Source organism: Suillus paluster (genome assembly GCF_016628075.1).
Source record: "Suillus paluster strain FC165 chromosome Unknown EDB91scaffold_64, whole genome shotgun sequence".
NCBI classification, from domain to species: domain Eukaryota; kingdom Fungi; phylum Basidiomycota; class Agaricomycetes; order Boletales; family Suillaceae; genus Suillus; species Suillus paluster.
Window position 1 is genome coordinate 20,987 of NW_024537624.1, and position 26,389 is coordinate 47,375.

Below are 26,389 nucleotides of genomic sequence, written 5' to 3' on the forward strand. Positions count from 1 at the left end.
ACACACATTGCCGAAACCTTCATGCTCGCTGTGGGCAACAGCAAGCTCAAGTATTCTATCAATTCAATGTATTTTTACCTAATTTTTTTCACTGTACCATTGAATATATCATTAAATAATAGTTTACTTAAATTTTGAGACCAAGGGAAGGCTATAATAAGTGTACATGACATATATGAAAGGTAGGGGGGCATGGTGGCTCCTACACCTCCTCCAGAGGCCCCAGTACATTGCCCTCTGGTCGAAAATATTTCAATTATATATAATAATATGTCTATATAACAAAAAAAGCGAAATGAAATCTCCTTAGAGCCAGGGAGGACATTCTGGTAAGGAAAAATGAGGAAAATGGGGGAGGGGAGGGAGGAAGGAGGACCTACATGGCCACTAGCATCACAATATCACACATGGAGGTGTTATAGACATCAGGGAGCAAGGGGAGAGTGAATAGAGGTACCAGGAGCACAAAAATGCGCCCCAAACCAGGAGGATTACTGTAGCTGGCACGGAACTTGATATAGCTACTCACCAGTGGAACAGGAGCACAATCGGCGTTAATGGAGTGTATTTTGACTATATTAGAGTCATATGAGACACTGTAATTGGCGAGGAATTGATTAGTAGATATACAAGGGGAGAAACAACATAAAACATGAAAAATAGAGAGGAGACTTACCAGAGGGTCTAGAGCGAAAGTCCTGGTACTCTAGATAGTATAAGGCATCTATATAGTTGACTGGAAACAGTTGAAATGGTAGGGATAAAGGAGGAAGAGAAGTTAGAAACAAAAATCACCAAAAATGCGAACCATGAGGCTCACCAGGTCTGGGAGGTGCCCAGCATCTATAGTGATGGCAGGAAGGTCATAAGATAATGAAGGTGGTCCTAAATGAGTATTAGAACACATGGGAAGTGCTGTGGACAGGTGTCCCTGTCATATTGATGCATGAATCTGTTGTAGTTGTAAGGTAGGAGTGATGCAACACTGTTACAATCCATAGGCAGGTAAATAGGGTGCATCATAATGCATCAGTGATGCAGCAGGATGCATCAGCAATGCCATATGATGCATGCCTGTGATGCTTGCTATGATGCATCATTTGATGTGGTGTTGTCCATTTATGGTATGTAGCGCCTTTGGCGGGTTCTGGCAATACAGCGGGATATGATGCATTATTTCCTCAGAGCTCCCTCCTGCCCGCCTTCTTTGATGGGGCAGTATTGTCCATTTATGGCATTCGGCGGGTTCTGGGCAGGTTCTGGCAATACAGCAGGTACTGGTGCACCAGCAGCATTCCACCTTGTTACTAATCCTCAGTGCTCAATTCTAGCAACATGGCCGCAGGTACAGATGCATCTCGGCGGGTTCTGGGCAGATGGCAGGTATGGTGCACCAGCAGTATTCCACCTTGTTGCTAATCCTCAGCACTCAATTCTAGCAAGATGGCTGCATGTACGGATGCATCTCGGCAGGTTCTGGGCAGGACGGACTACTACTATCTATCAGCCTGCCCCGATTTTGCTATGCACCCACCTGAATTGACATTGTTATCAAGTACATATCCTACAGCCCACCCCGATTTGCCACGCGCCCACCTGAATTGATGTTACCAAGTACATAGCAAGTAATGCATCACTCTCCTACAACCAAAATTTTATGAAGTCCATAGCACAAAACTTCGGTGATGTATCTGATGCATCAATGTTAGCAATTTCATTCTCGCACACCTCTCAGTCAAACATTAGCATTTGAATCATGCGCACAAAATGATGTGTTATATTTCTCGTCAGGTACAAGATAACTATTAGTAATAGATTGAGTAGGGACATTATATCAAGAAATTAGCAAAACTATGATGACAGCAGCATTATTCAAGCTATGAATGAGAAGAACAACTATACTAGACCTTTGCCCGCTTCTTCCTAAGAGCTCTTAGCAGGCATCAAAAAAAAATGAGCAGGATAACGTACTGTTGAGCACCCGCAGGCCCGTTCTGCGCAGGCTGTTTCATGGAAGGCTCAGTACCAATCGCATCCACCAGCTCGTTACGCCTGGACTTAACTGGGACACGCTTGGATGTACGTGTGTTCATAGAGTCGTTGGTAATTCCACCAGGAGCTGCAACCCCTGGTGAACTAGACTCAGCTCCGGGTGGGTTAGTAATCGGTTTATTGAATGGCTTGGTCAGATCAACAGGTAGCTGGGAGGTGGTGTGATCATTGGGGGTGGTGGTGGCCTTGGGCTTGCGGATGGCCTTGGGTTTTGGGGCGACCTTGAGCTTGTGGATGGCCTTGGGCTCGAGGATGGTTTTGTTGTTGCCCTGAGGTGGGTTAGGATGAGGCAAGATGGGGAGCTGGGGTGGGTTGGGATGAGGCAAGACTGGGAGCAGGGGGTGGGTTGGGTGGCATTACTGGTAGTGAGTCAACACTGGACTCATGCAGCAGACTAGTGCACTCAGCAGAAACCTGGTGATAAATTTTCCTGCAGCCAAGCAGCAGCAGAGGCCAGAGACATTTGGAAGACTGGATCATTCCAATTGAGATCTTGCCACTGTATTGGGGAATGAGAAGCTGGGGGTCAACACAGAGGGGTTGTAGACCAGTGTAAACCCATCAGTGGACATGAGAGGGGCAGTATACACTGGAGTAAAAGAATTAGGAACTGAATTGGTGGTCACAGGGGGTACATATACTGGTAAATATGAATGGGGAATTGGTGCGGAGACATCGTTATAGTTAGAGTATGATGATGATGCATCAGACTGCAGGGGTGCATCAACCTGTGAATAGATATGTATTGCAAACGAAAGGGTACATACCATTGCACTCATTGATGCATCAGGTGTGGCTCCTGATGCATCAGATGCATCACCCAGTGAAGCATCAGGCAGTGGCAAGGAGCCTTGTGATGCATCAGCCAGATGCATCAGCTGATTATATAAACATATAAAGACCGACCAATCTACCCACCTTCGCGATCATCTTGCTCCTCTTCCCCTTGACCAAAGGACTCGGTATCCTTGTCCTCTTTGATGTCGTCATGGCCATTGGGCACCTCTTCACCATACACTTCAAATTCCTCACTGCACTCCATGTCCTCGTTCCCTACAGTAATGTTAGGCTTGCGCTTGTCAGATGCTGCATGATATAAACTAGGTAAGTCAACTAGCAACTTGCAGATTAAAAATGCATGGAAGATTATTTCCTGCATATTGCTGAAACACCTCTAGGAAATTCTTATCGGCCGCTTGATATAACTGGGCGAAGGTTCTGCCTTGTGGAGTTTCAGAGGGATGGCAACTTGAATGCGTCAGAGTCTCGGTGTGAGTCCCAAAACAGTTTATATCCGATACGTAAACTCAGGATAATGAGGTCATATCCCAGTTGTTTCCTGGATCTGGACCAGCAAACATGAAGGACATGAGGAAACCGGTCTTCTTCTTGACCAATTGCACAAATCGCTGGCAGATAATGGGTAAGTCATCTATGCCCTTGCTTGAATGTTAACTATTGAACTCTATTCATAGAAACCACTTACTGTGCAATTTCCTCTGCATCAAACACACAATCCTCGGCATCCTCATCTAAAATATTCTTCTTGCCGGACCTCTCGTGAGTTTTCTGCTGCTTCTCATACATATCACGAATCTGAACCTTGACCTCCTCATCCTCATCATCCAACAGCTCTTTAGAAAATTTATGCCCCAGCGCAATTCGTCTGCCCAACAACACCTTCCCAGCCTCTTCCTCGGCCTTCACCAATGGTCTGATCCGCTTGTCGTAGTAGATATCAGAGTATAACTCAGCCTCGGACTTAGCACGTCATTTTGGCTGCAGCACGTCATCAAAGACAGTTGACTCCTTTTTCAGGCTATGGTTTTTCTTGGACATGTTCACATGCCAATGAAACCAAGTCTGGAGTTGCTGAATCAGTTGTACGTCAGTATATAGTGATATGTTCATTATAGATGGGCTTACTATTTTGCGCCTGTTTTCAGCTTCTCCCACCTCAATACATTGCTCTGGCGAAAGGGCGTCAGCGGGAATGTCGGGAAATACTACCGCTTCCTCTGGGAACTGTTTAAACCAGTCCCTGATCAAGGTCAGCCAAAAACGCGAATAATCTTTCTCCTTCAAGTGCTCTGTGAGATATTGGGGGAGGCGCTCTTGAAGCCACTCTGTTTGTACGTTTGAGGTCCAGCGTGCTGCAGGCATGAGGAGATCTTGTATGTTGAATGAGGTCACTGCAAGATTAAATGTGCACACTTCAAGTTGTCCCAAAAAATGAAAATCCCACCTGAGGGTGTAAACTTATGTACGCCATACTGTTGGATTCTGTCTCATGCACAGGCCTAACTTTAGTGATTGGTTGTCTTGAACAATGCAATCAACCACCTGAAGGAGCAGTATGGTAGTTCTGTTAGATACTTCGTCCATAGCTAACTTGAAACATATAAATAGAAGTAGCAAGCACATTGTTCTAATTTTATCCAGGCACCTTGAGATCCAATCAATCGAAGTCTAAATCTACGCCATCCCCCTGGGCCTCGGTGTTGGTACTCCCACCATCCTCGACATCACCACTGGCAGGCTTGTCACCTGTGACATCCATCCAATCCTCCGTGAACCCCTCTTCAGCCTGTAACATCACACTCTGATTATGCACTGACATGATTGTGAACAGAATGTATCCCATTAAGGCCGTTTGGGATTGAAACCAAGACTTAATGCACTATTGAGTCATCAGCTTGTGCACTACATAGGATCCCAGTACCCACATCTTTCCTCTATTCTATAGCCTGATACACCTGATGGTGCTGCTCTTCAGAGAGAGACTGAGTGTTGGGTAAGTCAGGGAACAAAACATCACGCTGTAGGAAGCCGATCACTACTGAGCTAGTATCCCCTATCTTTCCGATCCTCTCTGACCCACTTTCCCGTGCTGCTGCTCCACATCAACGTTGGCCGATGATCGGCCCAGTCGGTCGCACTCGATCCAAGTCGGACATTGTCTGCACATGCAATCGGTCACTATCCATCGTCTCATGTCATTGGCCCGTCGTCTACTGGTACATATATTGCTTACTTTCATCGCTTTCTATCCCCATTCGCATAATCGGACTGCTTATCAGCTTTTTATCGCCCCACCTCACACCTTATTACATGGACACAGAGAAACGAGTATTTAGCAATCCATGAGGCATCTTAAGCAACCCAAAGTTCCCCTTCATCGCTTAGTCTCATTTACTATATATTCCGCCCATGTTCTTAGTAGTTTCTCTAGCAAATTCTCACTTGGAACGATTTCTTGTGTGATTTCTCATTGAGTCGTCGGCCGACTCTCTTAAATGTTCGCTCATTGTACTACACACACACCTCCTCTATTTCACTCATTTATCACTCAGGACCGCTCCACTTCACTCTCTCTTTGCTCAACTTCAATCGGTCAAGTCGGCATTGGCATTGGCATCAACTATTAGGTCGGACAATACAACTTGTTGTTGGTGGTTTGCATTGCACTGCTTCCCCTATAGGGTCGAACGCACTTGAATCGGCCGCAGTCGCGCTGATAATGCAGTAGCAACCGAAACCCACAACGCTCTGGCCAGCAATCAAAGAAAATCTCATATAGGGATGTCCAGAACTCGATGAGGTCTTCGTACTTGTACTCATAGCAGTAGTTGTACTGGCCTAGCTGATTTTTCAGCCAGCGGCGCTGATCAGTTGAGAAATAGGGTTCCAACATGCTGATTGAAGGTTTGAGTTGACGTGTGAATGTAGATTAGAGCTGTGAAATAGTATTATTTTGTGCTCCGAACAGTGGAGTGCACAATTGTCACCAGACTGAACATTGAATGTTGAACATTCAAAAGTCTTGAATGTTCAGTACCTTAGAGCAGTTTGAAAGCGACACCATCAATGTGATAGAACAAGATATTAGTCTGTGAGTATTCTTAGTACTTACTATCTGCAATGTGTGTTGTCCAAAGGGCTGAGTCTGGGTTTTGAACATTGAATGTTGAACATTCAAAAGTCTTGAATGTTCAATACCTTAGAGCAGTTTGAAAGCGACACCGTCAATGTGATAAAACAAGATATTAGTCTGTGAGTATACTTAGTACTTACTATCTGCGATGTGTGTCATCCAAAGGGCTGAGTCTGGGTTTGTCTGATACATACAATTTAATAAAACTCCCTATGACAACAGAATGTGCCACTAATCAAGATATGCACCATGTCTTGAAGACACCTACCTGGCAGCCGCATGTGACAAGGTAGAAAGGACCAAGGGCCCCAGCACTGGGAACATCGAAGCTGAAATCACAATATTGCTGCTGGCCCCTCATCTCACCATTGACAACGATAGCTGTCATTGGAAGATGTGGGAAACCGAAAAACCCAGAGTGCATGGTGGGGGCGGGCACTGTCTGCACAAATGCAGCAGCCTGAGTCTCGGAGGCTACTGCAGGAGGGCTGACGACAGCTACTGCAGAAGGGGGGCTGTTGATGGCTACTGCAGGAGGGGGACTGACGATGGCTACTGCAGGAACAGCAAATGTAGCAGAAGGGGTAACAATCACTGGGGTAATGACGGCCGCTGTAGGAGTCACGATGGCTGCAGATGACATGGCAGGAGGGCCTCCACTACCATCAGAAATCACTTGGATGAGGGTTTGCACCTCATCATTCGATAGTGTCAATAAAGATAGTAGTTGCAATACAGCATCTGAAACATGTGTTAGCAGACATCAATCAGTGATGGGCCAAAAACGCACCAAGGCTGCTTTGATCATTGTTTGTGGTGGTGGTCATTGTTTAGGAAGTCAGATGAGACGTAGGCCATAGAGAATCGAATATAAGTACTTACCAAACTCAATGCCTAGCTGAAGATCAGGTACCAACTCAAGTCAGTGAGGTCGGTTGCAATAGAGAATCATTATCTATTTGATATTGTTTATTGATTCACACAGAAGTGACATGCATGATTTGAATCATTCGATGCTGGCCATCAACATACTGTACTTCATGAATGGCAAGTCCATCACTGATGATGGTTAAGATTATAGGTAAGTAGGAAAAAAAGTCTTGCCCTCATTGTTTGCCAACGATCGGTACAGTCAGTACTTTGGCATGGAGTCCAATCCATCCCCGATTGTGTCATGAATGTTACCAACTGCATCTAAATTTCGATTATCGAACCCTAAGTCACCTTATCCGATAAGATTAGATTAGATAGATCCCTGATAAGATAAGATGGATAACCGATTAACGATCACTATCTTGAATTCACATCTATACTATATCGACGACATCCATCTATATCCGTAACCCTAGATAACCGAACTCATCATATCCTTAGAAGTCCTACGATTAGGCAACGGGTTACATCATAAGCATCTACATGCCTCTATGATCGAACCATAACCAAGAGTACTCTACGAGCTATCTCTCAAAGGGTCATCATCTCTTTACATCGCACACCTTCATTTCTCATGACATGTTAAGAGTTACCTCTGTCATTCACCGAATCCCTTACATAAGAACCTGTTGCACAGTCACAGCTAAACCCTAGATCCCTATCACAGAAGCATCGCTCATAGAGAAGCATGTTCATTACCGAAGACCCTGGAGAATCCCTAGATCCGATCATACCCGATACATCTCCAGATTCTATCTAGATCATCCAATCTAGATCCAAGATCCTATCTCTAATCGAGATCCTTAATTACCGCTCGAGACTTCTTATCACAGAACTCTCTCACCCTTCTTAATCTCCGTCCACCCTGAATAGAAGCAGTCCCTGAGAACCCTGCTTAATTACCGATACCCTTGGCCCTATGAACCCTTTACCCTTCTCTTCTTGTAGTTGATTGGTTGATAAGACGCCCTATACCCTAGGTGCAATGTTATGACCGTATATAGTTATATCACATACCTTTCATACTCAGATAGCTCCGCCCCAATAGTAGTATATAGTCTAGGTAGTAGTCAGTAGTACTCCTTAGACTTAACCTCCTCGTTTCTACGTCATCGTAGGGCCTAGACGTTCCCTCTCAATACTACCCTTGCTTTATCCTTCTTCAGACTGAGTCCTGTGGTGTGATACAATCTCCAGACACCTACTAGTTAGGTTAAGGGACGTTGGTCATAACAGATTGCTAGTTTGTCTTCAATGATCGTATGTACAGAGGAATTGCACCAGGAGTTGGGATGAATAACAAGAGCCAAGAAGCAGCAGAAAAGAGTCACCCTCAATTCTTACTCGCATCCAAAGTCTTCGAGCATGGATTCTCATGGCATTCACAAGGTAGCTTTAGATTTTTGCTATTGTGCCCTGGCCACAACCCACATACAACAGCTCCTTTGCAAGTCATTATTTCCGTCAACAACATCTGACCCCAAGACTGCGGCGACATTTCGCCTTCTCGAAGAATTTCATCTTTTGTCATTCGAATCAAAGGTGTCAGCATACGAGTTTTTTAATGCACTGATGTGGAGGTCTGACAATATGGGACTGAGTCCTGTCAAAGTAAGTACCGTTTGGGCTGCTTCCATGACAACATTGCCTTACATTTATTCAGGAACGATACAACCAATTCATGTGGATGATTTGCCAATGGCGTCATCTCAAGATGCTCAAACGCTCTGGGCATCCTTATGATCCCAATGGGGTTGATTCGACTTCTGAGGGTGGGTGCGCTGTTTTATGTCCAGCCTGTCCACAGCCTGGGAAAAACTTACCCTCTGATTGGAGAGAGGCTTCCCCTACTAACCAGTAAGATGCTACTGTAACAGCATGGGTATTGCAGTCGCTGATTCATAGAAGCTGGTTGTATGGGCTGTTTGTCACCATCAATGCTAATTTCCGGCTGAAACGGAAAGTTGTTTCAAAGGATAGTGTAGACCCCAGCCTGAGTCACAGCTGGGGATACTTTGTCGAAGAAAGTGCATACAAGGCTTTCCTAGATGATAATTCTAATATTAGCCAAGAGGTGAGTTTTTAGTCATTGTCTGTATATTTTCCTTGATACTAACATGGGCTTGTGGAACAGAAGTCTACATGTTCAAGCCATAACGCGGTAAACATGGTGGATACTAAATCCAGTCATGGGCTTGCAGCTACAGGGCTGGGTACTATTGATTGCGCTCACCACAACATGAAGTTACCGACCACAGTCAGAGACCTCCAGAAAGGAGAAAAGTAAGTTCTGCTATACTTCAGACACTTGATAATATTGATGTGCCGCCATCTAGATACGTAAATATGGATTACCTCTTCTTTTCGACCCTTCGGCATACCTCTGTGGATATCCTCAACATCTCGTATGATATAGTGTGCCAGTGGAAGAAGAATTTATGGCACTGCATGACATCATTTCCCCCCTCCATGCAACTGGACCATGGCACTAAGAAAGTCACCTTCTTTGTTCCAAAATTCCATCTGCCGGCTCATATTGAATCATGTCAAACAAGCTTCTCATTCAATTTTGCACGTGGCGTTGGATGAACCGATGGAGAAGCCCCTGAGTGAGGATGGGCGAATATCAAACCCATGGCATCAAGCACTAAAGAGATGGGCCCAGGCGCGAGACGAGACACCCTTGATGATTTTTTTGGGGATTGGAATTGGAAGAAAATTACTGGTCTATGTAAGTTATTTTGACAGTGATGCACTGATTACTGATGCATTACTGATGCATTACTGATGCATCATTAGGTTGCACCATGCTGCAGAAGGTGAAAGAAGCCTTGCCCGAACTATCGGAACACGAAGCAGCTCTGGATGACCTCAAAGAAGGACTGAAAGTGGAATACACGGAAGCATTGAGCAGATGGAAAGAGCAGGTTGAGGCATGGGAACATGATCCCTCCCAGCCAAACCCATATGAGCGAAGCACAGAAAGTGAGTACATTGTGTTTTGTTGCAAATGATGTCTTGATGCTGATGTCATTTCATGCAGAGATCACACTTGCATCTGTGCGGCTTGAACTTGCAAAAGAAGACGCATCAGAATTAGAACTAGGCAGCTTCCACAAATTGCATGAAGATTGTTCGCCTAGTGTGCTGATTAGCAGTGGCCTAGAACTTGAAGAGCAACAGTAAGTTTAATTGATATGACTCATTGTATGGTTGCTAATGAAACACTTCAGACGACGTCTTCGAGCTGACAAGGCGGGTCTAGGGATTCATGCCACTGACATTCAAGAAGGAAAGGTCGTTCAATGTAGTAACAGTCTCCAGTGTCGGATCAAGGCTTGGGTTAAAGTCCAGGAATTATACATGCCAATGGTCGCAGCCCTACGACTGAGAGACAAGTCCAGTGGTGTTGTCGTCACTCCCGAGTCATTTGAGCTTTTGCTTCCTTCCCAAGTTGGCAGAATGGATCCTTGTGACCTCAAATTTCAGAAAATTGAGTGGAGACTTTATTATGCACAAGCTCACAACACCCTACGCTCTAACCTCCGCATGCAAACTGCTATCCTCAAGTACAAGGATCGGAACCTCCGTGGTCAAGGCTCAAATACACAAGCTCATAACATGCTCAAAGGCGTTGACACAAGAATTGAGGCAGCATCGACCCGATATCAGGATGCATGCAGAGCGCTGGTGATTCTTGCTCCCTTCATCAAGGAGACAGGCTGGCAGCCCTCCCTATGTCTGCTCGATCATCAAGATATCCAAGGAATGTCAGATCTCCTGTGGGGCGAGACTGAAGGAAGGCGAAAGCTTTCGTGGATATGGAATATGCGCGGTGCTCATGGAGACGAGCTGGACAAAGATGGATCTATGGAAGGTATGTATGCTTACCAATTTGTTCATGCACCCTATCTCACCGGTACTCCATCCAGATATGCGAATAGAATGGTGCAAGGCCAGGGTGCGCGCTATACGGTGGAAGGAGGAGCTCGAGCTGTTATGAGAGGAGATGTGGAGGATTCTGCAGTTCTTTGACTGGCAAGCCATGTCTTGGGATGAGTGTGCAGATCAGAACTGGTCTGGTAGTCCCACTGAGAGAGAGGGTCGGATTGCATATGCTCGACATCAAGCTGCCTTGCATCGGGCACTGTGGGACATGTGTCATTCCAGTTGGGCAGATACTCGCACATTTGTGGACCAGTTCCATGGGAATCCTAGCACTCTTGGTCTTTGACAGCCCCAACAAACATATCTTGCATATAATGTAGCATTCACAGACATAGTTATGCAATCAATACAGGTGATGACAAAGTGTGGGCAGGATCACCAATGTACAGGAGAAGGGCAGGAGGATGATGCATCAAATAAAGGGCGGGGGATGCATCAGACGAATGGTGTGATGCATCAGTAAACAGCGGGGGGGATGCATCAAATAAAGGGTGGGGGATGCATCAAATAAAGGGCGGGCATCAAATAAAGGGCAGGGGATGCATCAGATGAATGGCATGATGCATGATGCATCAGTAAACAGCAGGGGGATGCATCAAATAAAGGGCGGGGGATGCATCAGAAGTAGGTGGACATGCATCACACAGCAGAGGGATGCATCACATTATATAGCGGGCATGCATCACACAGCGGAGGGATGCTGTCATATACCAGATCCAGGCACCTCCAATACCACCTGGGAACATCCCCACCCCTGTTCCGACCCCCTGCTTCCCCGTCCGCTCCATTCCTCCTTCCCCGACAATGCACGAAGTACATCTCAGCAGGATTAGCCCTGCTACCTCTGCCCAACCCTGTTCTGCTCTTCCGACACTACCCCTATGTCCTCCAACCCCATACCCCTTCCATCCAACCCTATCTGGGGTTCCGCTCCTCTGCCCTATCGGTCTGCCCGATCCTATTCCTACTCCCTCCACTTTTCCGACCTGTGCGGATTCTTCAGTTCCACTCGTATTCCCCACCCGACTATTAGTCCATCTGACCGCCTCACCAATCCACTCCTAGACTAGGAACCACTCAACTGGTCCTATCCCCGTTTAGTATCATAGTTCCGCTTTTCAGATCACCAGTAATCCCTATACCCTAGTGATTCTGATCTGTCACGTACATACTGTTCCCTGAGCCTTATTCTCGTATGTCTCAGTCATCCTATTGTAATCCTGTACACTTAGCACATAGCCTTCTGCTATGCTATGCTCATCACTTAGAGTATATAATCATATGTACATTTGTCTGTAGATACTCAGTCTGAATATTACCTTTTCTAAGCCCTGCTCTTCTGTCCTTTGACTCAGACTTAACCCGATGTGAGGAACGTCCCCACTGTAGGCCTGTATCCCGTATAATTCCCATGCCTTACTACCATCTTCCTGTGCATTCCACTACCATCCCGCTGTAGGGAGTATCCCTACGCTAGGCTCATATCCACCACTTTTCTGATGCATCAGGCATCCATCTGACGTCCATCCGACACCTATCCATTCCATCCGATACACATCCACTTTTCGGATGACATGTGGATACCTTCAGATCTCCCCCTATAGCTCGCGCATCCGCCGCATCTGTCCTGTCCACGTCCATTCTACCTCATTGGTATGTACTCACATGCATTTTCTTGTTACTGACTGAACACAGACATATCCTCTCACACTCCAGTATTTTTCAGATAGCTTATGGCATGGTCTAGACTCGCTACCTATATCTCTATGTTCCTTGAAAATACTGTACCCTATAAGCATGGAGGTTTTCAAAAAATACTTACTTCATGTAACTTCCTCCCACTTTTCCTGCACCTTACCAGAAAATCACTTTGACTTATACCCACTATCCATCCAACCTTTAATGAACTTCCTTCAACTTTGATTCACATCCCATCCAATCCGCAAGTATCATCCGCTCCATCCGACGAATCTGTACATTTCGCATCCTATCCATTTCATCCGCTTTTGCAGATCCTTCTTCCTATAGGGTTGCTTTAGACAGAGACTAGTGTTTCCCCAGTAGCAATCCCCTTAAGGGTTGAACGTGCTTGTTTCCAAGCGAGGCAGCAGGCAGCAAAGACCCAACTGTGTAGTAGATCGATTTCTCTCCACTGCACTTGTTGTCCCACACCACTACCCATCCGCATCTTCCCCGAGCCGTCCGCTACACGGAACCAAGCGGAACCCAGCAGAACAATCACGTACCACACGCATCATATCCTTTTAGCCTTCAGAACGTCCTCCTCCGTCCTGTCCTTGTCCTTCCATCCTCGCTGGTGAGTACTAGCTACGTTCCCTGTGTTACTGACATGTTCCTATCTGATTTCATATGTGTTATGGTACTTATATGGATCCTTCCGCTACTCGGGACCGGTTCCTTATCTCACAGCCTCACCCAGTTGTAGCATAGCGCATTTTGGAACCCCTTCCTATATAGGTAGCAATAGATGGGATCTTAGTTTTTTACCTTCTGATAGACTCGACTCCACTTTCACTTACAGAGTACTTCCCAGTACTCCACTCACTGTCTAAAATATCTTCCCGAATCTATTCCTGATCTCATTGCAACATTCCCAGCCCCATGAGTTCCACTCGAAACGCCCGACATCAGATCCGACGACTTGGAGCAAGTACCAGACACAAGCCTGGTCCGACTTTGCCCAATCATCCTCCTGCAGGCTCGTAGTTTCTTTTCCCTCCATTTGTTCCCCGTTAGTTCCATTTGTTCCCCATTTGTTCTGTTTGTTCCGTGTTAGTTCTGTTAGTTCCGCATTAGTTCTGTTAGTTCCGCTCATCACGCACTGAGTTCCACTCATCAGGAACCCTCCGCATCTTTGTGTTCCCAGTCCTAGTAAGGACCGGAACCCTTCAGGTCACTAGACAGAGTATAGTCTTTGCTTTCCTCACACTTATTTGAGGACCCGCTACCCAGTAGCAATCCCCTCGGGACGAGCTTAAGTCTCGCACCCTTGTTAGACTTCTGAACCACCCCAGAGTCTATTTTCCTCACCCACACCGAGTCAAAACTCCTGTTTGCCAACCTAGGGGATTGACTCCCTAGGTCAGCCGCTTCCCCACTTCCCCACTTCCCCACTTCCCCACTTCCCTGCTTCCCCGCTTCCCCGCTTCCCTGCTCCTCCGTTCCTCTGTTCCTCTGTTCCTCTGTCCCTCCACTCTTCCAACTCCCCGCGCGTCGGCTGGCTTTCCCACACATCGGAACTGATCCCTGCACTCTTGCACATCCGCCCCCTCTGTTCCGCCCTGTTTTGGACTTCATCCAAGCAGTTCCCTCCACTCCACTTCTACTGTTGGTTCCAATCGCAGTAACCTTCAACCTCTCTCCTGTCGGGTGGAACAACCCCCACCCAACTTTCCCGCACTCACCTAGTAGTCTGTCGGTCCTCCTTCAGAGGACCCCCATTCCGACGTCCTGTCAGAACTCATAGAACTCATGTCGGACTACATTCCGAAATTAGAGGCACATACTCGGGTAAGGGGCGCAGTGTACAAGCTGAAGCCAAGCCCCTCAGACTCTGCTTTACCCCTGAGCACGGTCTTAACAGATGCATCACATTATACAGGGTATTGTAGGGGGGGGACATGCATCACTCATGCATCAAAGGGCCTTAGGATTGTAACGTTGTTGCATCAAAACAGCGCTGCAGTTACAATGATTGATGCATAAATATGACAGCAACCTGTGCTATGGAGAAGGGTAGGGCGAGTTATTGAGTCAATGTTGAAGAGGGGTGAAAAAGCACTCACCTTGCCACCAGAGAGGCCCTGGGTGTGTATATGAACTAAAAGGCATCCTAGAAGAGTAGAAGACACTTAGAAATGTTGGTACAGCAAGTTTCAGGACCTACTGATGAGTTGTGGTTGAGTTACAATAAAAACAGTGGTTAGAGGTGTACATGTGAATTGTGCCATGGGTTACTGTGGCATTTAGGTAAATGTTCACACTGAAGAGAGTTGCTATTCGATGAAGGTCTTAGGGTTCAATCAGAAGAAACTGGCCAAACTAAGCTTCGTGTTAAAGTGGGGGTGAAAGATCAACTACTCGTCTCTTACTACGAGTTCTACTTTATATACTGTAGTAATGAGCCAATAGAATATCAAGGAATACTGAGGAAAGAATAGAGAAGAATGTGCCTGATACATATATGATTCGTCGTTTAGGTAACAAATCAATAACTAGGCTTTTACGAGCGTTACAGTTACCATATGTGTCCGAAGTTCAACTATACCAATTATCACTCACTTTCACTGTAGCACAACCACAACTCACCGGTTGGTCTTGAAACTTGCTGTACCAACATTTCTAAGTGTCTTCTACTCTTCTAGGATGCCTTTTAGTTCATATACAAACCCAGGGCCTCTCTGGTGGTAAGGTGAGTGCTTTTTCACCCCTCTTCAACATTGACTCAATAACTCGCCCTACCCTTCTCCACAGCACTTCCCATGTGTTCTAATACTCATTTAGGACCACCTTCATTATCTTATGACCTTCCTGCCATCACTATAGATGCTGGGCACCTCCCAGACCTGGTGAGCCTCATGGTTCGCATTTTTGGTGATTTTTGTTTCTAACTTCTCTTCCTCCTTATCCCTACCATTTCAACTGTTTCCAGTCAATTATATAGATGCCTTATACTATCTAGAGTACCAGGACTTTCGCTCTAGACCCTCTGGTAAGTCTCCTCTCTATTTTTCATGTTTTATGTTGTTTCTCCCCTTGTATATCTACTAATCAATTCCTCGCCAATTACAGTGTCTCATATGACTCTAATATAGTCAAAATACACTCCATTAACGCCGATTGTGCTCCTGTTCCACTGGTGAGTAGCTATATCAAGTTCCGTGCCAGCTACAGTAATCCTCCTGGTTTGGGGCGCATTTTTGTGCTCCTGGTACCTCTATTCACTCTCCCCTTGCTCCCTGATGTCTATAACACCTCCATGTGTGATATTGTGATGCTAGTGGCCATGTAGTCCTCCTTCCTCCCTCCCCTCCCCCATTTTCCTCATTTTTCCTTACCAGAATGTCCTCCCTGGCTCTAAGGAGATTTCATTTCGCTTTTTTTGTTATATAGACATATTATTATATATAATTGAAATATTTTCGACCAGAGGGCAATGTACTGGGGCCTCTGGAGGAGGTGTAGGAGCCACCATGCCCCCTACCTTTCATATATGTCATGTACACTTATTATAGCCTTCCCTTGGTCTCAAAATTTAAGTAAACTATTATTTAATGATATATTCAATGGTACAGTGAAAAAAATTAGGTAAAAATACATTGAATTGATAGAATACTTGAGCTTGCTGTTGCCCACAGCGAGCATGAAGGTTTCGGCAATGTGTGTGGCGCGGTATTACTGATTTGGGTAGCCGTTCACGCGGTCTACCTCATTAGTAATACGAACTACAATATCTTAGTGTCTAAGTCACTCAATTTGCTGGTCTGGACTGCTGGTCCTCACAAATAATGCTTTTTGGCTTAATATAAGGGTGAGCAGACGTCTTAAGTACCGCTTTACTATATTGGAAAGGTGGGAGTAATAGGTGGAAATTAGACCCATGTGAAAGGCCGAGAAAGTTAAGGCGTCGAGCAAGGCTGATATCAGAACGTGAATACAGCCTTTCAAACCGTGGATGTTTAAGAGTGAACTGCCTCGTGCCCTTGGCGTCTAACGAAGCATGTGAATGTTGCGTAGCAGCATAAAACCGAGTAGCACGCTCACCTCTACAGCTTATAGCAATTTGTACAATCAATCAAATTCGACGGTACACCAACATGGCGGAATAACCCGCGTTGCCCACCATTCAATTCACCGCACCTACTTGAGGTGCGCAAAAATCACCATAGGGGCAGTTGTGCACTTCCTTGATGGGCGTCGAGAAATCTGAAGGGGATCAGCCTTGTGGCTGTGCATCTAATGATACAGCTGAGTGCCGTGAAGGAACATTAAAACACCGAGCACACGCAGTCTCTACAAGCACACCTCAACGGCGTGCAATTGAACTTTATGATCAGGATCAGGATGGCGGAAGAAGCAGAGCAGCCCATCATTCCAAGCATCCCTTCTGTTCGGGTTTTGAGGTTCATGGAGATGCCATATGTGCAGTCGCAGTCTTCCCTGATAACAGGCGTATGGAGATGGGCTCGTATGACAACACACACCGTCTGTGGGACTTGAAGCAAGGCGTTATTTTGAAGAAAATGGAGGGGCATCGCAAAGAGGTGCGGGCGGTGGCAGTACTAAGAGACGGAAAATTGATAGCAATCGGCAATTCAAGTGGCAAAACAGTCTGGGACGGAGACACTGACGAATGTCTTGCCAAAGCCATCAACATCCACGCTGAAGTGATCTTTTTGCTAGACTTGTCACCTGATGGCGCTGTTCTGGCCAGTGGACAATATGATAAGGTTGCGGAACACGGAAAGCTGAGAGTTGCAAGGCAATCAATCTATTGTCATGATCGGGTCAAGTGCGTACGATATTCGCCTGCTACTACATCTTGCCATCACCAGACATTGGACAACAACATCCAGACATGGAATCCATGCACGAAGGAACATATAGTAAACAAGGATGTTCACGGCAGTTTGATGCTGAATATATCACTTGCGTGGACACCCGGTGGACGGCTTCTCTCATGGGATGATTCCAACTTGAATGTCCTGTGAAACGGGTGATCATGTTTGTTGACGCCTATTAGGATCAGAAGCTGTTGACCAACACAGTCAAACACCTTCTGTCGAGAGTTTTTGGCCATGGCTGCTTCCATAGCCCAGGTAGCTGACCACAGGACTTCCACAAACATCGAGCGACGTTGTTTCTGTCAGCTGAGAAATGCCTTCTATCTGTCTTCATCCCGTCTTTCTTCGTACCAGATGTAGTCCGGACTTCGCTACTTGCAAATCCGCTTCATAAGATCACGCTGCAGTCACTTGTCCCACGGGGACCTAGAATTTACAAACAGGGAACTTGAACCAGCCTAAAGCTTGGGCCCTACATACATAATGAGCGGCCTTCTTTTTTAGCTTGAATCGATCAGCAGTTTCAGCACGCTTGTATCATATATATACCCAGCGAAAATAGATTATCCCGCATACTCATGTTCAGTGGCGACCCGAGTTGCTCTCAGTGCGTTTCCTGCTCCCGTACTATTTGCTAGCTTCTCACCTCTGTCACTCTAGACCGTTTTGATTGCACTAGACTTTGGCAGCCATGAATTCACGAGACTATTCGTGCTGTCGACCAAATAATGTCAAATTCCTATCCTGACCCGAGCATACCTTGGCCATTTGAATTGCGAGGCATTTTATTCCTTGCGTCCGAAGAAACGGTCTTTGAAGTCGGCATCGTGGTGTGCTCGCGACACACTCTGTGAGCGTCCTTCGTACAGTCCTTGTGTAACGCGATCATTTCGCTCGCATAAATTGTTGTAGAAGAGAGGGAAATGTTTGTGGCAATCAGGCAAGTTAGACGTGAAGCCACGATTCATAGTTCCGTATATCCGAAACTCAGTTCTTCCGACTAACATCATCCCTTAGAAATTGATGCGAAAGTATGCAACAGAAGGGACTCCTTGGAACCGGAAATAATGATGTGGCGGTCCTTCTTCGCACATACTCATCGTGTGTGTCTCCCTGCTCCCACTTTCTCAAAGATCTTGATTCAGACAACCTACATCGTTTCAAGCTCCGTTTCTATTCTAGTACAAGTACTCGCCCTCGAAGAGTCATTCCTAAGGCATTAAACATTACTGACCTATTTCTGAGCTTCCTTACCTGACCAGCATGCAAACCTCATTCTTCACCAGACTCGCTGCGCTTGCTGCACTTGCCTCTGTTGTTGTTGGTCAGTAATCCTCTTCCTCGATGCTCTATTATGCTCATGTTTATTACTGGGTAACGTCTAGCAATCCCTTCTGATTGTACCCGCAAGATAACAATTAAACCTGGAGATACATGTGCCACAATCTCCGCTCAACACAAAGTCTCAACGTATGTGCTATCGTGACCCCTGACATTCATTCAACATTGAACGTATGCCACAGATACCAGCTGATGAACGTTAACACCGGCATCATTAACACCGCTTGTGATCTGCATCTCGGAGAAGTAAGATATGTTTACGTCTGAAGGACGCTTGGACTCATTTGTCATAGGAAATATGCCTTGGAATTAAGGGCAAAGACTGCACTGACGTCCACGTCGTGAAGGAGGGCGACACTGTCTACGACATTTCCCAAGCAGCTGGTATCTCGTCAACCACATTGTACGCGAACAACAAAAACGTGGACTCCAGCACCGGTTTCATAATTCCTGGCGAGGTGCGTAGAATGTGGCTTTTTGAAGCTATTGCTGATGATAAAATTTTAGGTTCTCTGCATTTCGAGCCACATTTACTATTAGATGGTGTGTCGCAAGAGTTCGTTTTCCATTGTAGTACAAGCAATTCTACACGGAATCCTTGAGTGTGTTACATATGTCCCCCCAACATATCTCACAATTGTTTTATTTTCGAAATCCAAGGAGTTCTCGTGCCATGGCCGAGGTCGAGTTTACAAACTAGTTTTGCAATACAATCCTCGCTCCAACAGTCAAATTGCCACGGAAATTCTGAAATGCACCATAATGATTCCATGCTAGTAATAGATTTATCGGGTTTGTATCATTGACATGCGAACCCTAGATGAGCGAGTCAGTGCATTTCATTTCAGGCACTTGTGTGACCACGAATTGCTCAGTGCATCCGATATTGTACCTCTTAACTTTGGATACATTTTCCTACTGAGGTGAAGTCCAAACTAGCCATCCTTGTTTCCAAGAGGGAAGCGCTGCAGTCGGCGAGAAAGCAACGAACTTGAATGCGCCTCACAACTGAATTAAAGACGACAAGGTGATCAATAAGTTTCACCGTGACCACAGTACGTCCTCACTTAACATCCACATGGTGATGCTAAAATACAGAATCGAATCTCAGTGCAAACATCGTGGCAATCGGTGCGTATACGGCGTGAAGAACCTCGAGGTTGCGGACATGTCTACCACACCGAAAATCGTTGGTAGGTGGCGATGCGGATTATTCAGATCAGAGTAGATGTTGCTGTCTATCGGCGAGAAATCCTTCGCGATCAGACTCTGCAACGAGAGGCAAGGTAAGTAGGTGCCATCCGAAGTAGTAGATTGCTGGAAGTAAGACTTTTTGGCTGCCAGTGCATCGGATATCTACACGCAGACAGGATGAACGAGGTGATAGCACTGTCAGCGAAATGCATGTTCAGTTGCCTTAAAAGAAGGTGACTGCGGGTTCCCCAGATGCTGACCGTTCGAGCAAGTTGCATGGTGTGCTAGAGTAGCACCCCGACATGAACAGGATGCAATTTATATAGCCTTGTAAGATCACTCGGAAGGTGATCGCTAAAAGCTGTGACAGAAGTTAGATGATCAAGCTTTGGTGGCGATGTTTAGGGCGCCTAATGACACATGCAGGTCGATGCCATGAAAAAAAATCTTCACGCACCCCTGCAGCTCAGAGCAAGATACACACAGTCCCTTCCGCAAGTTCAACTCGACGGTGCTCAACACCACCAAGCTCAGAATGGCGGAAGAAGCAGGTCAAAAAATCCTTCGAAGCACAAAACCCGTTCAAGTATTTAAAGATCATGAAAAAGCCATATCAGCAGTCGTAGTCTTCCCTGATAGACGGCGTATGGTGACGGGCTCATACGACAGAACACTTCAAATATGGGACTTGAAGAATGGTGTTGTCTTGAAGAGAATGGAGGGGCATCGCGGACAGGTTCATGCAGTGGCGATAACAGAAGATGGGCAATTGATAGCAAGCGGCGATCAGAGCGGTGAATTCATCGCATGGGATGGAGACACTGGCGAACATCTCACGCAACCTATCAGAGCCCATTCTGCGTCGATCAGCTCGCTAGACCTTTTCTCCTGATGGAACTGTTTTGGCTACAGGTTCATCTGACGGGACTGCGCTGTGGAACACAAAAACCTGGGAGCTACAAGGATATCCAATTGATCATGACAATGATAGCGTCCACTGCGTTCGGTATTCGCCGTCTGGTGAATATCTTGCCATCGCAACAGACAATAACATACAAATATGGAATCCAGGCACGAGGGAACGCATTGCAATCTTGTTTAATAACTTCAGTTCAGAATTGGCATTCAGCAACTCACTTACATGGACGCCTAATGGAAAACGGCTTCTGTTGGGATCTTGGGATGATCCCATCATACGGGAATAGGATCCATCAGTGATCTGGACGCATGATTCCTGGAACGGTCGTACAAATGACATCAATGCCATTGCAGTCAATCCTGCTGGCACCCTCGTCGCATCTGCATCTTATGATTTCCATGTTCGCCTCTGGAGGCTCTCGGACCGACGAATAATCGCCATATTCAAGCACTCTAGCTGTGTGAAGTGCCTTACCTTCTCCACGGATAGCAAGGCAATCTTCAGTGGAGGTGAGGATAACAAGATCTCAAAGTGGGCAATACCCAAGAACGCTTTGCCTTATGCTAAGGCATGTTCTCACCCTTGACGTGATCATATATTCTAATGTGATATGAAGACACTCCCTATAACTCCCGTTGCAGCGCTTCTCAATGCCCAAACGGTGCAATGACATCTACTGTTTCGTCTCCGACGCTCATTCTATCAATGCATAGGTCATAGACCTCAATCCTTCCTCTTACCGTGGATACCGGTTGAAGCATGCAGCCCTTCATGGTGCAGAACGCTATGACGAAGCCATCGCGACCTTCGAAATAATGCTCTCCAGTTTAGACAATGATCCCGACACGCAAATACGAAGTAAGCCTTGAATAACACATGCGTCAAACTCCTGAATTATTTCACAGATTTGCGCCAGCATTATCTCAGTACATCCGAAGCAGAGGATGCTATTCGAATGGCCATTGATGCTCAACTCGACAACGCTCCACTTCGTCTCTTCGACACCACTACCGGGCTCTTGTGCGATCAAGGGGAGCAAATAAGCATATTCAAAACGAGCGCCGAGTACAAGAAGCTTCTGTCATCCCCAATGAAGCATCTACCGTTCAGAATGGAACTGATCCAAGAAGTGGTGGTGACATACTTCGGTTGTGTCATGCTATCACATAGGTGGGAAGGGAAGGAGCCTCTCCTGCACGACATCCAGGACAGGGTGATTTACGAGTTGAATCCAATTGGCGGCATCCTGAAGTTGCAATCATTCTGCAAGATTTCTCGTGAGGCAGGGTACCGTTGGGCGTGGAGCGACACATGCTGCATCGACAAGAATAACAATGTTGAGCTCCAACAATCACTCAACTCCATGTTCGCATGGTATAGGTACTCGGCGCTTACCATCGTTTACCTGGCAGATATTACTCTTTCATCTAAGTCTGGCGCCCTGGCAACGAGTGAGTGGAATAGGCGCGGATGGACAGTCGGAGAATTCCTGGCTCCCAAAGTTGTTCTCTTTTATCAGAAGGATTGGTCCCGATATCTCAATGATCGCTCTCCCAACCACAAGGAGTCTGTTGTGATCATGCAGGAGTTGGGACGTGCCACGGGAATAGATCAACAGGCCCTTGTCTCCTTCTCTCCAGGGATGTCGCATCCCCGAGAGAAGCTCCAATGGGCGTCGACGCGTGTCACCACATTGCAGGAAGATATTGCATATTCATTGTTCGGCATCTTCGGGATCAACCTACCTGTCATCTACGGCGAGAAGAAGCACAACGCGCTCAGGCGGCTCTTGCAGGAAATCATTGCTCAATCGGGTGACATTACTGCCCTGGATTGGGTCGGAAAATCATCTTTGTTCAATACCTGTCTGCCAGCCGACATCATTCCACCCGAAGATGAGATGCAAAAATCTATCTCCTTCCTGCGAGATGCAGTGACCGTGCAGTTGGCTTCAGAATTTTACACCCTGCTTGACAAGCCGAGCCTCCCTCGTTTCGCAAACCGCAGACTGCATCTGCCTTGCATCGCATTCAACATCACAGCAGTCAGATGGAGGCGTGACCTAGGCAAAGAGACATCTTTCACGTATGCAATCAAGGCAGACGGACTTCATGACCTCCTAATCACCACGGAAGACAAGCCGAATCAGTTCTCGCGGGCGATGGACACTCGACAGACATTGTTGCTTGTCCGTCCGTGGAGCCGTTATTTCCTTGAGCTCCCTCACTCCGCAGACGATATGCAGAGCGTGGCAAATTGGTCCGCAGTCGGGTCTTCGGTGTACAAATTGCCCAGGGGCTCTCGATCGCGATCGTCTTGATTTATTCCTCGCCTTGGACAGCCTTTCGGCTCATTTTTCGATGCGCTTCGCGGGTTACCTGTAGAAAATGGGCCATTATATTCGGAGTCTTACTTGCAAGCATTGCGATTGATTGTGCGCCTTGGACAACCGTTCAGCGCACTTCTGCTCGCGCAGCAGCCCGGTGGAGAATACAAGAGAATCGCGTCAGACAGACAGATCATTGCACAGGTCGAAGATACAGCCTCTGTTCGCAGTATGATGGATTTAAGGACACTGGAGATATTGTAGGTTCCTATATGCATTGTCATGAGGAGTCATTCGCACCTGTACGATACCTGTATAGACAAATACGTACCCGGATCGTACGACTCACAACACAGTCAGACCATCTAAAGTACCTGAGTACACATATCATAATGCAGTTTGTTTATTTGTTCGGCGCGTCGGTACCGTTGATTCGTTGAAGTTCAATCACGCTATCGATTTTCAGATAATTGGATAAATCGACGTATCTAACAACCTTATGAAAGTTACAAACGATTGTTGGTGTTTGTTGACGCCTGTTAGGATCAGAGGCTGTTGACAAAGCCAAACTTTAACGTGAACAATGCGCGACTCTTCTGGGAATATCATGGTCATATTATGGCTGCCCTGAACGTGGTCCATTCTCGCTCTCAAGTTAACTTTTCGTTTCTCAAGACGCTTCACTGTGGTTAACTATTCTCTCGGAACCAAGGCAGGGCGTTCTTGAGCCATTCAGCCTATCTTCACCCTTCTAGGAATATCTTGGTCAGATTCCGTCTGCCCTCAATACGATCCATTCAACCATACTTCATCATTGTCCAAAATTTCTTGCGTTCGTGCTGTGATAGATAAGTAAAGCCATTCGATGCGTTCCCTGCTTCTGTAATCTCGACATTGGCCCGTTACTTGCCGCATCTCCCCTATCCCTTCTTTGTACTAGATCTGGCCCAATCTTTGACAGCATGAATTTACGAGGCCATACTATTCGTGCTGGGGATCATTCCAAATAACGTCAACATTCCTCCCCTATGTCGAGCATGTCTTGGCTATTCAATTCGGGAGGCATTCCGTTCCTTGCGACCGAAGAAGCTGTCATGGAGGTCAGCACTGTGGCGTGCTCGTGACACATTGTGTGGTGAGCATCCTTATGACGTCCTGCTCTAGCCCTCCTTCGTACTAGATCCGGGTCGCTACTGGCTTACTGTATGACAACATGAATTCACGAGGTCATACTATTGGTGCTGGTGACCATACCAAGTAACGTCAACATTCCTCTCTTGACTCGAGCATGCCTTCACCATTTGAATTGCGAGGCATTCCATTCCATGGGGGTCGGTATCGTAACGTGCTCGTGACACATTGTGTGGTGAGCTCCTTACGACGTGCTGCTCTAGCCCTCCTTCGTACTAGATCCAGGTTGCTACTGGCTTACTGTATGACAGGATGGATTCACTAGGCCATGCTATTGGTACTATGTAGTGATCATACCAAGTAACGTCAACATTCCTCTCGACCCGAGCATGCCTCGGCCATTCGAGACATTTCATTCCTTGCGTCCGAAGAAGCTGTCTTGGATGTCAGCATCCTGGGGTGCTCGTGACACATTGTGTGGTGAGCATCCTTCGTAAATTCCTTGTGTCACGCGATCATTCTGCTCGCATCGATTGTTACAGCAACAAAAGGGAATTGAAGTTGTGCCAATCAGGCAGTTGGACATGAAGATTTCGTAGCCCTGGATATCCTGGACTCGGTTAGTTTATCTGACTAACTTCATCCCTTAGAAATAGATCCGAAATTATATGGTATGGAACGGAACCGAGCAATGATGACGTGACGGTCCTTGTCCCACAACTCCCAGTTTCTCAAACCTGTTGATTCGGACAACCTCCCACAACGTTTCAAGCTCCGTTTTATTCTGTTAGTACAAGTACTCGTCCTTGAGTCGTTCCAAAGGCATCAAGCATCACTCGCCTGATTCTGAGCTTCCTTACCTGACCAGCATGCAAACCTCATTCTTCACCAGACTCGTTGCGCTTGCCGCCATTGCCTCAGTTGTTGCTGCCCAGAGTCAGTAATAGTCTTCTTCGACACTCTATTATGCTGATGTTTGTAACTGGGTACTGTCTAGCACCCCCTGATTGTGTCAAGACCGTAATAACTAAACTGGGAGATACATGCGACAAAATCTGCGCTGCGAACAGCGTTTCCACGTATGTGCCATCGTTATCCCGAGATTCATTTGTCATTGAGCGTATTCCACAGATACCAGCTGGAGACAGTCAACCACGATATCGTTGACGGCAAATGCGATAACCTGGTTCCCAACGAAGTAAGACATGTCTAGGTTTGAAGGACTCTTGGGCTCACGGTCATAGACTTTATGCCTTGGAATTACCGGTCAATATTGCGATGTTGTCCACGTCGTGCAGACTGGCGACATATGCTACGAGGTTGCCTATCAGGCTAATATCACGCTTACCACATTGTATGCGAACAACCCAAACATAAACTCCACCTGCGGTAACATATATCCTGGCGAGGTACATAGAATGTCGTTTATCGAAGCCATCGCTGACGATCAAATTTTAGGTTCTCTGCACTTCGAGCGTGATCTATCCTTACAACACCACAAACTAGATGGTGTGTGTCACAAGAGTTGCTGTTTCCACTCTAGCACATACAATTGTACACGGAATTCTTAAGTATGTTGCAGATGCGTTGCCCAAACATGTCCCGCAAGCCTGTACTAGTGGTTTTTTTCTTGAAGAATCAAAGTAATTGTCGTTCCATGGCTGAGTTTATGGCGTTCGATGCTAGTTATGCACATAAAATCCTCGCTCCAGCAGTCTAGATTTGCCGCCACGGAAAATAATTGTTGCCTGTCCGTCCGTCATAATATTCTGAATATTATTCGCAAGAAATACGATTATTGTACGCCTTGGACAACCGTTCACCGCATTTTCTTCCAGCGCAGCGGGGAGAATAGAAGAGATGTGTCAATCAGACATTGGATCATCATCCAAGTCAAAGACATGGCTTCCGTTCGCATTGCGGCATTATTATGGACGTTGTTAGGACACTAGAAATATTGTGTGTATGCGCACTTTTAGGAAGCGAGATCACTGATGAGTTTGCCTCTACTCCATCAACAAAAGAGC

At 46.3% G+C, this 26,389-nt stretch overlaps 7 protein-coding genes across 7 annotated transcripts; 4 read left to right on the forward strand and 3 right to left on the reverse strand.

Annotated features, from left to right (window-relative positions):
- Positions 1 to 1,901: 1,901 nt before the first annotated feature.
- EDB91DRAFT_1252178 (uncharacterized protein) lies at positions 1,902 to 3,211 on the reverse strand (the record flags this gene model as incomplete). Its single annotated transcript, XM_041323473.1, has 6 exons — positions 1,902 to 1,923; positions 1,972 to 2,380; positions 2,467 to 2,551; positions 2,601 to 2,762; positions 2,820 to 2,902; positions 2,971 to 3,211. The coding sequence occupies 6 exons, from the start codon at positions 3,209 to 3,211 to the stop codon at positions 1,902 to 1,904; spliced, it is 1,002 nt and encodes a 333-aa protein (XP_041173445.1).
- A 148-nt stretch (positions 3,212 to 3,359) lies between these two features.
- On the reverse strand, positions 3,360 to 4,215 carry EDB91DRAFT_1252179 (uncharacterized protein; the record flags this gene model as incomplete). Its single annotated transcript, XM_041323474.1, has 4 exons — positions 3,360 to 3,495; positions 3,539 to 3,774; positions 3,841 to 3,924; positions 3,979 to 4,215. 4 exons carry the CDS (start codon positions 4,213 to 4,215, stop codon positions 3,360 to 3,362), a joined length of 693 nt encoding a protein of 230 aa, XP_041173446.1.
- A 295-nt stretch (positions 4,216 to 4,510) lies between these two features.
- On the reverse strand, positions 4,511 to 6,813 carry EDB91DRAFT_1085078 (uncharacterized protein; the record flags this gene model as incomplete). The annotated part of the gene is made up of 9 exons (XM_041315847.1): positions 4,511 to 4,723; positions 4,809 to 4,835; positions 4,930 to 5,012; positions 5,087 to 5,155; positions 5,596 to 5,716; positions 5,966 to 6,051; positions 6,127 to 6,169; positions 6,255 to 6,727; positions 6,777 to 6,813. The coding sequence occupies 9 exons, from the start codon at positions 6,811 to 6,813 to the stop codon at positions 4,511 to 4,513; spliced, it is 1,152 nt and encodes a 383-aa protein (XP_041173447.1).
- A 1,471-nt stretch (positions 6,814 to 8,284) lies between these two features.
- Positions 8,285 to 11,153, forward strand: EDB91DRAFT_1238951 (uncharacterized protein; the record flags this gene model as incomplete). Its single annotated transcript, XM_041321785.1, has 11 exons — positions 8,285 to 8,530; positions 8,583 to 8,776; positions 8,825 to 8,993; positions 9,054 to 9,202; positions 9,256 to 9,494; positions 9,534 to 9,650; positions 9,719 to 9,904; positions 9,963 to 10,101; positions 10,153 to 10,796; positions 10,852 to 10,915; positions 10,937 to 11,153. The coding sequence occupies 11 exons, from the start codon at positions 8,285 to 8,287 to the stop codon at positions 11,151 to 11,153; spliced, it is 2,364 nt and encodes a 787-aa protein (XP_041173448.1).
- A 7,561-nt stretch (positions 11,154 to 18,714) lies between these two features.
- On the forward strand, positions 18,715 to 19,332 carry EDB91DRAFT_1252182 (uncharacterized protein; the record flags this gene model as incomplete). The annotated part of the gene is made up of 5 exons (XM_041323475.1): positions 18,715 to 18,775; positions 18,837 to 18,921; positions 18,975 to 19,038; positions 19,086 to 19,250; positions 19,300 to 19,332. The coding sequence occupies 5 exons, from the start codon at positions 18,715 to 18,717 to the stop codon at positions 19,330 to 19,332; spliced, it is 408 nt and encodes a 135-aa protein (XP_041173449.1).
- A 2,183-nt stretch (positions 19,333 to 21,515) lies between these two features.
- On the forward strand, positions 21,516 to 23,647 carry EDB91DRAFT_1349374 (uncharacterized protein; the record flags this gene model as incomplete). Its single annotated transcript, XM_041326018.1, has 3 exons — positions 21,516 to 21,566; positions 21,619 to 21,763; positions 21,811 to 23,647. 3 exons carry the CDS (start codon positions 21,516 to 21,518, stop codon positions 23,223 to 23,225), a joined length of 1,611 nt encoding a protein of 536 aa, XP_041173450.1. The 3' UTR covers positions 23,226 to 23,647.
- A 1,443-nt stretch (positions 23,648 to 25,090) lies between these two features.
- EDB91DRAFT_724335 (uncharacterized protein) lies at positions 25,091 to 25,923 on the forward strand. Its single transcript, XM_041328206.1, has 5 exons — positions 25,091 to 25,298; positions 25,360 to 25,441; positions 25,494 to 25,560; positions 25,607 to 25,771; positions 25,821 to 25,923. Exons 1-5 carry the CDS (start codon positions 25,232 to 25,234, stop codon positions 25,866 to 25,868), a joined length of 429 nt encoding a protein of 142 aa, XP_041173451.1. The 5' UTR covers positions 25,091 to 25,231; the 3' UTR covers positions 25,869 to 25,923.
- The last annotated feature ends 466 nt before the right edge of the window (positions 25,924 to 26,389 follow it).

Excerpts from the sequence above, each read along its gene's own strand:
- EDB91DRAFT_724335 (XM_041328206.1), top strand. The coding sequence starts at position 25,232 with ATGCAAACCTCATTCTTCACCAGACTCGTTGCGCTTGCCGCCATTGCC. Across the intron at positions 25,442-25,493 it reads GCTGCGAACAGCGTTTCCAC|ATACCAGCTGGAGACAGTCA; the intron begins GTATGTGCCATC and ends CGTATTCCACAG. Across the intron at positions 25,772-25,820 it reads GTAACATATATCCTGGCGAG|GTTCTCTGCACTTCGAGCGT; the intron begins GTACATAGAATG and ends ATCAAATTTTAG.